Here is a 13,170-nt window from a genome sequence, read left to right as displayed (position 1 = left end):
TGTGTGTCTGTGTGTGTGTGACACAGAGAAAGTGTGTGTGTGTGTCTCTGTGTGAAAGAGAGTGTGCACAGGTAGGGTGAAAATGAAGAGACAGCAGTGAAATTTTACATAGGACAGCTGAACCATTTGAGGCGTGTTTGTGTGACTGTGTGAGAGTGTGTATATGTGTATGGGTGAGACAGAGACAGTGTAAGTGTGTGTGTGTGCGTCTGTGTGAAAGAGAGTGTGAAAGGGTAGGGTCAAAATGAAGAGACAGCATTATAATTGTACATAGCACAGCACAAACATTTGAGGCAGTTCTTGCCTTATGCCGCCCCCTCCATACCCAACGATTCGTTCCTTGTCTTCCATCCCTTCTGTGTCTCGTGTGTATGTGTGTGTGTGAGAGAGAGAGAGGTGCTAGCAGTCCCTGTGATAGTGGCAGGTCAGTTGCTCATTATAGCCAGTTAAGAGTGAGAGTGTGTGTGTGTGTATGTGCTGGTTTTTTTCCTTCCCTCATGTGCCCTCCGTGTCCGTTGTTTGTGTGGAGAGCAGAGATCTATACGGTCCTTTTAGCGTTGCTGTTGACGTCGCGTAGCAACTGTGTGCTGCTGGTTTTCATTGTTCCGCGACGTGTCTTATGTCACGTTCCGTCGCTTAGTAATGGGTTCGCGATGCGATTGGTTGAGTGTCATTGCTCCGCCCTCGACGTCATGACGGTTGACCCCGGGGGCGGGGCCAGCACTCATGGGCGAATTCCGGGTTTCACCACCATGCATTTAGAACGTTGGGACTTGTGGAGGCTTCAGAACGTTGGAGGTGCGTTTTATATAGAGAGATTTTATTTAGCACACTTACACCCCACCTTTTCCCACATGTGTGCAGGCTCAAAGTGGCGTACAATGTACTGATAAGGCTATTGTCAGACCAGTGGTAATTCAAATACAAATAAATTAGATGAGAGAGAAGGGACAGGGAAAAAAGAGTCCAAAATGGTCCATGGAGATGGAATTCTGAAGGACTGTAGGTTAGACGGTAAGATTTTGGAGTAGGCTGTCCGAGATAGGCTTGTCTGAGGTAGATTCCTGATGCTGAGATGGTGTGGAATGGTGTGAGCAGCTTTCAGCGGGGTTGTAATAATACCCATCCAGGCAAGTTGATAAAATCGTGCTGCGATAAGAATCATCATTGTTGGCAGGAAGAGAAACATGTTGGTGAGGAGAATGGTTTTATTAGGTGGTAGCTGTTTTAAATCTTGAATTTTTCTCTGTTTTATTACTATTGTACATCACTTCAAGTTTGTTGAGATGATTTAAGCTTAAATAAATACGTAGACAACGAACTGCCCACAGATGAAAGGGTTGGCGATTCCTTTGATTAGCACCGGCGAAGGAGCGTCAACGCTCTTGGACCTGGAAAAAAATAACTCCATCGCTCCCGAATTATTCAACCACCATGTCCAAAGGAGTGGAGGAGTGAGTTAGAGGTATATGCTGAAACGGAGGACGTTTACAGCAGATCCCGAATCGGCGGAACCACTCCTAAACACCTATGAGAAATCAACTTGGAGTTTTTGGCTCCCGTGGAGGTTACATTGAATACCATCTGGAAGGCGCTTCGGGACCTAACGGTGGCAGTAAATAATTTTGTTTCAGATATAATTTTATTAGAGAGTTACATGGACAATTCAACTGAACCCTTTGAGAGTAAAAAATTGATATAACAAATGATTCTACACGAGCAAGAAGTGGATATGATAATAGACCAGAAATTTTTAATAATAAAATGAATATTATTATAGATGATTAATATCGAGATTATTGTTTTCCTCAGAAATATTTCCTCAAATTATTATTTTAAAAGGAGTGAAGCCTGTGAAAACTGGGATTACTTTAATCAGTGGGATCTGAATTAGAGACTTAAGTATATGTATTGTTAAATAACTTCTAGTTTAGATGTATTATTTCTAACTAATATTGGACAATAAGTATGTTCTCAATGAAATGATTTTACTATACACCGTATTGGCCTTGAACAAGCCAATCAGGTGATCAATGTGGAATAATGAATTAGACGAGTAATATCTGGGGATAATCAGGTTAATACCACGGCGTTTTTTTTCTGTTTACTGTTCGATTGATCTCCTTGTCTTGTTTCACTCTCCGTTTGGTGGTCCAAGGAAGAGAATAGAGTTACCTGACTGAAATAATTCCTACATATTACTTTCTCTGTATTTCCAGCAAGTTGTTTTATCGCTTGTAAAAACTTAAATGGTTATAAATAAAAAAAAATTAAAAATTAAAAATAAATACGTAGATGGGGGGAAAGGGTGGATATTGGATTTAGCGCACAGGTTTATATTCACTTGCTATTCTCAGCTGAACGTCAACTTCTCTCTTTCAGTGTTTCCTTTGTTGCCTTTTCTGTTTTCTTTGTTTTTGTTTGATTTTGCAAAGGTTTCTTTTTCTGTTCTAGTGTATTTTCATTATATGCATTGCAATTGATTTCTTAGATTGTCTCTTTTTTATGGGGTGACCAGTGGCCATTCTGCCACTTTCTCCTCTATTTTTCACCCCCCCACCATCACCACCCAGCAGTTTTAGAAAAGTTCTTCAGCTGTTTAATTTGTGTGTTAATATGAGGCCTGCAGGAGGTTCTGATGAGGCTCAGTACAACAGCACCCCCTGATTAATCTTGACTGAAGCACCTCATTAAAAAGCAGCATCAAAAATGCTGGAACCTTCCCAGGGATAAAAAGAAATAATCAGAGGATGAGATGTTAGAATCATGTTTCTTTTCCATCCCGCTGAAGTACATAAGTGCATAAGTGTTGCCATACTGGGACAGACCAAAGGTCCATCAAGCCCAGCATCCTGTTTCCAACAGTATCCAATCCAGGTTACAAGTACCTGGCAAGATCCAAAAAAAAGTACAATGCATTTCTGCTGCTTACCCTAGAAATAAGCAGTGGATTTTCCCCAAGTCTATTTTAATAATGGTCTATGGACTTTTCCTTTAAGAAACCATCCAGACCTTTTTTTTAAACCCCGCTAAGCTGACTGCTTTTACTACATTCTCTGACAATGAATTAACTGCAATTATCACCAAAACGTTCTTACAGCCAATTAGCATCTAAGTTTTCTAAAACGTTACATGTATAACTGTAGATATTCTATAACCTGTGTGTGCAGCTTTGTGCAATAAGCTTAAAATTGTGCACGCAAGATTATAGAATGAAGGTTTTAATGTTTTCATAGGCAATGTTGCACAGGGGCTGGAACAAAAGTTTACAAGGGGACACTAAAACTGGAACAAGGTGAAAACTGGGGGCAGAATAATTCCATTTCATTTTTACATTTCTTGTTCTAAAAACAGTAACCCTTTCAACGGCAGCTTTTACTTACAACCAGTGACCTTGGTCTGCAACAGGGGCCCTCCTCAGGACCACCAAAGTCTGCAACTTATTATTGCCACACATTTTATTTCAATAACATCATTTGTTTCCCTGACTTCAAAAAGAGAGGGGAAACGGATTTGACGAAAACTGTGAACCTTTCTCTTTCAGGAAATTTGCCCCTAGGTGTTCTGTGTGTAAAGAAGCCATCATGCCAGCCCCAGGCCAGGAAGAGACTGTCCGCATCGTGGCCTTAGACCGTGACTTCCATGTGCAATGCTACCGCTGTGAGGTGAGAAAAAGTCTTGGGCCATGACAGTGTGAGTCCACTACTGAGAGAATATCACAGCTCTAGCTCTTGACAGACCTGTGTGACCCTTGAGGTTACCTCCACAAAGTGGTTATTAATTTAATACATCATGCAAGCTATAGTCCATTGTTTACATTTGAGACAGCATAAGAACAGCTGAAAGTATCATGATAAAAGTAAATAAAGTTCATTTCTCTGTGCGTGTTAAGTATTCTCCCTTTTCCGCATATTGGTAGACCAGGGGTTCTCAGCTAAATCCTGAAGGCACAGGTCAATCTAGTTTCCAGGACCTCCACAATGAATATGCATGAGAGATATCTGAATGCAGTTCCTCTGTTATCTGCAAATCTATCTCATGCGTATTCGTTGTGGATATCCTGAAAACCCAGCTGGATGGGGGTGTCCCAAGTTTTGAGCTGAGAAGCGTTGCTCTGGCCTGTTGCAGTGAGTTATTGCAGTGTTTGACTCTGTAGGTCTGGGGTCCAGATCTGAAAGAGAGAAGGTACATATGCCAGGATGGGAAACTTTGATCCTCAATGCTACCAGTCTGTTCTGGCTTTCAGGATTTCTACAAAGAATATTCATGAGATATATTTGAGCCAATAACTTGGCAAATTTGCATAACTGCTCTCCGAGGAGGTCCACTTTTAAGTGCCACTTGGACACCTTGGCATTGATTGTGTGACAGGAGAGGGATTTTATTTCAAGGTCTAGTGTGTATATCGGTTCAGGGGAGACCCACTACACAAAAGTTTTGTATTCCAGAATTAAGGCCTTCACAGGGAGAATTTTTCTTCAACACAAAACAGGTTGCAGTTTGAAATTATTCAGTTCCTGGAACACCTTCTGTCCTTTCTGGGCTGGTCGGCTCACTTCGGACTGGTGCTGGAACCCTGATTCTCCAAAGATCTTTTTTATGCTTGTTCAGTCTTTTCTCCTTTGGATTCCTGGACTGGCACTTCATGTGTAATGCTCTCTTCTCTTCTTTCCTCTAAATGACTGGACACCTCTGGATAGGCATCTGGAATTCACCTTTTGCTGCTCCCACGATCATCATTTTACTTGAGGGTCATCTTTCCTTCATGAAAGGCAGACCCAGAGTGAGAGGTTTTCTGCCATAGAGCAGGGATTCACAACGGGATCCCTCAAGAAGATCTAATTAGGGAGACATGTCAGCAGCACCACCACAGAGACCTCCCTGTGTAGCCCTCTACAGGAACGTAGATAGGAGTGGAGGAGTGGCCTAGTGGTTAGGGTGGTGGACTCTGGTCCTGGGGAACTGAGTTCAATTCCCACTTCAGGCACAGGCAGCTCCGGGCAAGTCACTTAACCCTCCATTGCCCCACGTAAGCCGCATTGAGCCTGCCATGAGTGGGAAAGCGCAGGGTACAAATGTAACAAAAATAAAATAGATACTACTGGACATTCTACATGGAATGTTGCTACTATTGGAGATTCTACATGGAATGTTGCTATTCCACTAGCAACATTCCATGTAGAAGCCTGCGCGGCCACATTGGTGATCTGCAAGGGCCGACTTCTACATGGAAGAATAGCAACATTCCATGTAGAATCTGAAATACTAGCAACAGTGGAGGAGTGGCCTAGTGGTTAGGGTGGTGGACTTTGGTCCTGGGGAACTGAGTTTGATTCCCACTTCAGGCACAGGCAGCTCCTTGTGACTCTGAGCAAGTCACTTAACCCTCCATTGCCCCATGTAAGCCGCATTGAGCCTGCCATGAGTGGGAAAGCGCGGGGTACAAATGTAACAAAAATAAAATAGATACTATTGGAGATTCTACATGGAATGTTGCTACTATTGAGATTCTGTTGCTACTATTGGAGATTCTACATGGAATGTTGCTATTCCACTAGCAACATTCCATGTAGAAGGCTGTGCAGGCTTCTGTTTCTGTGAGTCTGACGTCCTGCACGTACGTGCAGGACGTCAGACTCACAGAAGCAGAAGCCTGCGCGGCCACATTGGTGATCTGCAAGGGCCGACTTCTACATGGAATGTTGCTAGTGGAATAGCAACATTCCATGTAGAATCTCCAATAGTAGCAACAGAATCTCAATAGTAGCAACAGTGGAGGAGTGGCCTAGTGGTTAGGGTGGTGGACTTTGGTGCTGAGGAACTGAGTTCGATTCCCACTGCAGGCACAAGCAGCTCCTTGTGACTCTGGGCAAGGCACTTAACCCGCCATTGCCCCAGGTACAAATAAGTACCTGTATATGTAAGCCGCATTGAGCCTGCCATGAGTGGGAAAGCGTGGGGTAGAAATATAATAAAAAAAATAAAATAAATAGGATACTTGCTGCCTCCCTCTCCAGTTTCCTTTTCTCTGAGGAAACTGGAAGCAGGGTAACATGATCCTCCCTCACCCTACCACCAGCTCCAGCCCTCTCACCAGAATATTCTTGACTTCATTAACCAACACCCTGAGATTTTTCATTGTGGCCACTCCTACAGGGTAATGCTATAGCAAATGGTTCAGTCCGCTCACTAGACTAACAGCTATGATATGTCCTTCAATAGAAGGAGAACAGACCTTAGTAAAAAGGTCTCTAGGCTGTCCTACACTGCTTTATGTAGCATGTCACTGGTAACATAGCACCTGGGCACTAGAGGGAGCTGAAGAGAGCATGTGAAAACTCTGAAAGGAAGTGAACTCATGGTAATCATGGGAGATGTAGTCCTTCAGAGTACTGAACTGACAAGAAGTGAGCTTGGGCAACCTAGGAGATGTAGTGAGGGTTTAGGTGGGCTGCTGAAAAGCCCAGAGAGTAGAATGGGCCGTAGGACAGACAGGAGGAACCGAGAGAGGTTGAATGCTTGGGCTGAATTTGCAAATTCTTGCATGAGGTAAGAGCTTGATGGGGGAAAATGCTATTACAGATTTTATTAAGGAACTGACAAGAAGGCAGCGTATCTGCTGTGAAAGTCCTGTGTAGAAGTCATAGGGGATGCATTCACCTAGCAGTTTAAATACCTGGATGAGTAGTTTGTTGGGAGAAAGGCAGACAAGCTGGAAGAGGTAATCTTATTGCCGTTAGAAATACACCTTCAATTAAAATTGTGTTAGGGGGCTTTTATGGTGGCTGGGAATGTAGCTCAATAGGGACAGAAAGGAATAACCTGAAAAGGCTGAGGTCTGCGATATATGGAGGAAGCAAGCGAAGAGCTGCAGTCAGGGAAGTTAGATGGCAGATTAAAATCCATAGGCTGTACTCCGTACAGTGAAGGATCAGAACCATGATGATTAGGTAACTTTATTGTGTAAGGGAGGGCTGTGTGTTAATTGTGCAAGCTGCTAATTAAAAGCCCATGGTGAACTATCCACCTCAAGGTGTAGATAAAACATGAGACCAGCACATCTTGGGGACTCATTTTTGAACAGAAAAAAAGTCTACAAAGTGGCAAATGGATGTTTAATTTTTTGTACAAAATGTCCAAATACATTTTTAAGATGTTTTTCTATGCAGTTCATCTGCAGTGCGTCCAAATCGCAAGGGGGCAGGATTTGGGCATTCCCGAAACTTGGACCTTTTTCTGCCGTAATGGAACAAAGTAAAAACATCCAGGGATAAAAGTTAGATGTTTTGGTCTACACCTGTTTCAAATGACCAGATGACCTTTGGAGGGTTTAAGGCATAACCCCCCCCCCCCCCTTTACACCCCCCAAAGATATAAAGAAACAGAATATGCCAGCCTCTATAACAGTGGCGTAGCCAAGGGTGGGCTTGGGTGGGCCCAGGCCCACCCACTTTGGGCTCAGGCCCACCCAGTAGCAGCACACCTATGATGAGGCTGGCAAGGATTCCCAAGCCCCACCAGCCGAAAATTCCCAACAACTGTCTCTCCTGCATACCTTGTAAATAGCAGATCTTTGTCTGCAGCAAGCAGCGACTGATACATACTGCTCGCACCAGCCCCAGGGTCTTCCCTCTGATGCATTCCCATCTATGCAGAAACAGGAAGTTGCATCAGAGGGAAAGCTGTGGGGCCAACATGAGCAGTGCCGGTGAAAATCTGCTATTTAAGTGGGTATGCGAGGGAGGGGGGATGTTTGAGAGACTATATGGCATGCAGGCGAGAGAGGGAGAAACCAAATCACTTGTGGGACAAGGCGGAGTTCTTCTGCCCACCCATCTTGGGCCCAGGCCCACCCAAAATTGGGTGTCTGGCTACGCCCCTGCTCTATAACAGCTTCAGATGTTATGGCCAGTCCTATTAGAGCAGCAAGGAAGTCCCTAGAGTAGCCGAATGGTCATTGCATTGCACTGAAGGGAAGGGGACGCAGGGCCATATCCTACGCCAACTGGTGCACTTGGGGTGGAAAGTGTGAGCCCTCTAAAACCCACCAAAAACCTACTGTACCCACAAATAGGTGGCAGCTGCAGCCAAAAGGGCAATTGTAGAGGTGTAGAGTTGGGTACAGTCATTTTTGGGTGGGTTTTGGACAGGGGCGTAGCCAGACTTCGGCAGGAGGGGGGTCCAGAGCCCAAGGTGAAGGGGTACATTTTAGCCCCCCCTGACGCTGCTGACCCCCCTGCCATTTTTAACACCCCCCCCCCCCATCACCACCTTTTTTTAAAAGTTATTTTTATTGAAATTTTTATAATGCAAAACAAACCATGTCTATAACTTTTCATACATCATTCAAATGCATAGCTTAACATTGTTTTGATAGCTCAGTCATATACCCCCCCCACCCTCTCCCACCCCACCACCACCTTTGACACACCCCCCCCCCCCCAGTGCCAACCCTTTCGACCCCCTCTTCCTGCTGCCACCAACCCTCCCCCACCGCCGCCGTCGGGTACCTTTGCTGGCAGGGTTCCCCAACCCCCGCCAGCCGAAGTCCTCTTCTCCAGCGCGGCCGTGTTTCTGATCTGCAAGGGTAGGCTTCTGTTGCCGTGAGAAACAGAAGCCTGCCCTTGCAGATAAGCAACGCGGCCACGCCAGAGAAGAGGACTTCGGCTGGCGGGGGTTGGGGACCCCCGCCAGCAAAGGAACCCGATGGCAGCAGCGGGAAGGGGAGGTCGAAGGGGTTGGCGGCAGGGAGGCCAGGGCCAAATCTACGGGGGCCCATACCCCCGTGGCTCCACGTAGCTACGGCCCTGGTTTTGGATGTGTATCTGGGACCTTTTATGTGAAGTCCACTGCAGTGCTCCACTTCTCTGTTGGGATTGTAAGCTCTTTGAGCAGGGACTGTAATAGTAGTAGTAGTAGTAATGTCCGTGTGGCCAGTCTACTAAGAATACTGCCCCCCCCCCCCCCACCCAATATGTCCCAATGTCTTTTTTGTGTGTGTGTGTTTTTCCCTTGGATTTTTTGTTTTTCCAAAACTGGTCCAAAAAGGTAGATGCACTGAACACAAAACGTCTGGGAAATGGCCATTTTCAAAAAAAAAAAAAAAATAGAAGATTTTCTGGTTCAAAAATTGCTACGTTCACCACTTGATTTTAGGGCGTTTTCAGCAAAATCAGATTTCGATGTCATATCGGATTTAGACATCATATCTATGGAAAAGGGAAGATATTGCTGAGCTCCTGACTCAGAGAGCTGACCTAGAGGGGGCAGCCATGTGCTATGGGAATATCTATTGCTCTGTGTCTGGAATTGTGTTCTCGTGCAAGAAGTATGTTTATACCACACACTGGAACGTATTTTTGGTTTTCTCTCTATAGGACTGTGGTGGTCTTCTGTCTGAAGGGGACAATCAGGGCTGCTACCCCCTGGATGGACACATCCTCTGCAAAACTTGCAACTCTTCCCGGATCCAAGCCCTGACGGCCAAGGCCAGCACTGACCTCTGAACGAGCGGCTCGTCACTGAAAGCGCGGCCGTCACAATTCACATGAGTCCTTTTCAGCCTGGGGCCTCGTTCCTGTATGAAGGGCTGAGTTCTAGGAACACCCCCCCTATTTATTCACCTTTCCTTTAAGGCACATTGGAAGTAGGTTGTTATTCCTGGCTGTGGCCAGGCACACTACAAAGCTGCTTTGTTTAAATGCACAGAGTATATTAGGCATTATTTTTCCAGATTCTTCAGGTTCTAGGTGGTCAAATAACTTGTACAATATGCAACCTGGCTGTTGCATGAGTATATTCAGTTATTCATGGGACACTATGAACTAAGCCCTGGCCAGCTTTGTGCTTTTCAACCACTCTTGGGTTTCTAATTCCCGTCAAGTTGCCTTCTGGGAATTACAGGCCTGCACAACCTTGCATCCCACAATACTGCGATGGGTGTTAGGAAAACCAGAAACAGCCCCATATGACACTGCCCACTCTGGTTCCATCGGCAAGGCTTTTAAGAATCTGTTTCTGTACACATGGCTTGTGAAGGCCACCAATTTAATGTACACACTTTCTATATTACTGGGGCAAGCAGTCATGAAATATGTTAATTGCCTTATGGCTAATCCTCTGTTTTTATGTTACGCCATGCTCTGTCCCCCACATTGGGCATTATTCTATAAAGGCTATGCTCCTAAATTTACGCTTCTAAAATTTATGCACCTAAATTATGAGCATAATGTGTTTTGGAGCATAGAAAATGGTCATAATTTAGGAGTCTAACCTTTATAGAATAAGACGCATTCTGTATGGGTTGCCCAAAGTTAGGTACACAGTTCTAGGTGTCAATCTCAGATACACGTATAAGGTAATTGGCTAACTTGGTGATAACAATCAAGAATCGGCCTTAACATGTTTTGTGCATATCTGCTCTGAGCCCCCTATTCTATAGGTTGTCACCTAATTGATCTCAATTGCAACTCCAAAGGGGGAAGGGCATGGGTGGGTCTTGGCCGTTCCCAGAATTTTAGGCGCAGAGTTCTAGAATACTTCCATTTCCGCACCTAACTGACAGTAGTTAGGCGAGAGCGTTTACACCAGATGTTGGCAGGCTTAAATGCTCACACCTAAAGTTATTGTCCCAAATACTCATCGATAAAGTAGTCTTTGTTGGACAATAGCTTGTTCGCAGTCAACGTTTAACATATCCAAAACTACAGTATCAATGACATTTATATAGATATTTCTAAAGGGGATCATCAGAGTATCCTGCAGCACACACCATATGGGAACTAAGTCCCTTTATGATAATGGTGCGGCGCAAATCGTCATAGATCCGCTCATGTATTTTGTTGTTGTTTTTTTAAAGAATTTTTTTTATCTTCTTAGTTATATCATTAATATTCATGCTCATTATAACTTAAGCATTCATGCTCTACAATCCATGATGGAATTTGGATCGAAAGAAGTACGCACATATTTTTCACCAGGGGCCAACCTCCGCCAACATGGCCAGGTTTCGAATTCCTTCTTCAGGGAAGAGGTTGACTGTGAACAAGCTATTGTTGAACAAAGAGAACTTTATTGATGAGTGTTAGGAACATTAAAATTTCAACTATACTGTGTTAAGTCCCCACACAATAACTTTACGGTCTCATAAATTACACACCTAAATGACTTAAGCTGGCATTGTATAAAGACAGCGCCATGATTAACTGACTTCATAGACTTCACACTTATTTTCAGGCCTAACTTTGGGTGCCGTTCACTGAATCTACCCCTATGAGGCATATTTTCAAAGCACTTAGCCTTCCAAAGTTCCATAGGTTTCTATGGAACTTTGGAAGGCTAAGTGCTTTGAAAATATGCCTCTATATGTTCAATATGTGGTATTGAAGCAAGCACAATACACGCACACAGCAGACCAAAGAACACGAGTTCCTGAATGCAATATCCTATTAGTGTCCCAGAGAACTTGGGAACCGTTGTACCATAAGGTAGAGTTGTGTTCTGCATTGCCGTAATATATTACCTCTATGTTATCTCACAAAAACATATCTAATAACACTGACACTAGCTAACATGCCTCTGCAATACATGTTCAGATGATAGAGTTGAGTTGAGAATGGTTTGGAGGTTCTGGCTACCTTTTAAAGGCCCAACGTAATTATAATTAGAAATTTGTGCATTTGTGAACTTTGAAGAGCACAAAGTTGCTTTCTTCCAATGACAATCTGACATGTGGCATTTGGCCTTGAAGGAAAGCTCCTGCTCGTCATCGTGCCACTAATTCTATATCGTGCTCCAATTAAACAGCTAATGTTTGATGCTCAAATGGAAGTTAAGCGCCAAAAGAGGGGGGAAATGGCAGTTAGGTGTCTAAGTGCACTTAGGTGCTATTCTAGATCTTCTCGCCTAAGTGTTTGAGCGCATAACTGCAAAGGGGGTGTTCTGATTATTTAAGTGCACGCTGTATTGAATACTATCAGGCGTCCAGCTGCTACATTGAGGTGCCCATTTACAGCTACCATAGAGCAGGCGGGAAGTGGTGATTTGCTGACTTAGCCTCATATTTTATAACGCATTAGGCGCACAGATTTACTGTTTAGAAGATTTGCTTAATGCCTAGATTTGGGGCGTCTCTTAGCCACTTTACAGAATTGCCCCATCCCCCTAATTCTATAAAAGTCACCAAAATTCCACACACAATTTAATTGAACATTGACCTAATTTGCGCCAATAATTGGCTCTTTAACGAGCAATTATTGGCAATAATTAGATTTAATTGCGTGTAAATTTAGGAGCGAGTTAAAAAAGGGGTGTGGAAATGGGAGGGTCATGGGTGGAGCAGGGGCTTGCCTAGCATTTACACCCGTTGTTATAGAATAAGGGGGGGGGGGATACACGCCCAATTTAGACTCGTACATTTGCACCATGTTTCAGTTGGTGTGATTCCCGGGCATGTGCGCTGTTCTATAAACCGCGCCTACCTTTAAGTGCAGCTTATAGAATAGCACTTTTTTCAGTGCCATATATAGAATTCACCCCTATATGTATGTTATAGTTATATTCAGGCAAGAGGAGGTCTTCCGTCCCACAAAGAATCCAGTTTTCTCCGAGGCTAGTTTGGTTAGTAGAGCTCTGAAAAGGACTACGAGATCTAGAAATGCATCCATGCTGTATTGACCGCTGTAAGCGGTATATGACACGTATCTACGTATCCAGAGAACAAAAGTTACTTTTGCTGAAATATCCATGGAGGGAGCACTATGTCGCTATCATTAATCGACTTATCAAATACCATCAAAAATGAAACCTCAGATCTCTTAGGGAAGACTTCAAAAATTATTTTTGTTCTGGAGTTTTTTTCCCAGTGGTTTTTTTTTTTTCCAGGTTTAATTCAAAGTAGTGATAGAATTGAACTCCAGGTGGGATAGACTAAAAAGATAATCATTTTTGAAGTCTTCCCTAGGAGATCTGAGCTTTTATTTTTTTACATTTTTTATAAGTCGATTAATGATAGCAGAATAGTGCTCCCCCGATGGATATTTAAGCAAAATTAACTTCTGTTCTTTGGATTTTTTTTCCCGTTTTGAAAACATCAATGTATGCCAGGCTCGAGAAGGGCAGTTCAATACTAGGTGCTAATATTTATGTGCCCAGTATCCACCTAATTCTGTA

At 43.8% G+C, this 13,170-nt stretch overlaps 1 protein-coding gene across 4 annotated transcripts in view; it reads left to right on the top strand.

Moving 5' to 3' along the window:
• Window positions 1-11,267, top strand: part of LPP (LIM domain containing preferred translocation partner in lipoma) — a 618,364-nt gene extending 607,097 nt beyond the window's left edge. For all 4 annotated transcript variants that reach the window (XM_030216648.1, XM_030216645.1, XM_030216646.1 and 1 more), the window contains 2 exons: window positions 3,545-3,665; window positions 9,378-11,267. In XM_030216648.1, coding sequence (XP_030072508.1) covers window positions 3,545-3,665; window positions 9,378-9,506 — 250 coding nt within the window. In that variant the 3' untranslated portion in view covers window positions 9,507-11,267. The remainder of the gene's footprint in view (window positions 1-3,544; window positions 3,666-9,377) is intronic.
• The last annotated feature ends 1,903 nt before the right edge of the window (window positions 11,268-13,170 follow it).

The sequence above is a fragment of the Microcaecilia unicolor genome, chromosome 10, assembly GCF_901765095.1.
Source record: "Microcaecilia unicolor chromosome 10, aMicUni1.1, whole genome shotgun sequence".
Taxonomy (NCBI): Eukaryota; Metazoa; Chordata; class Amphibia; order Gymnophiona; family Siphonopidae; genus Microcaecilia; species Microcaecilia unicolor.
The sequence above is the reverse complement of the archived record's forward strand: the minus strand, read 5'-3'. Positions and strand labels throughout refer to the sequence as shown.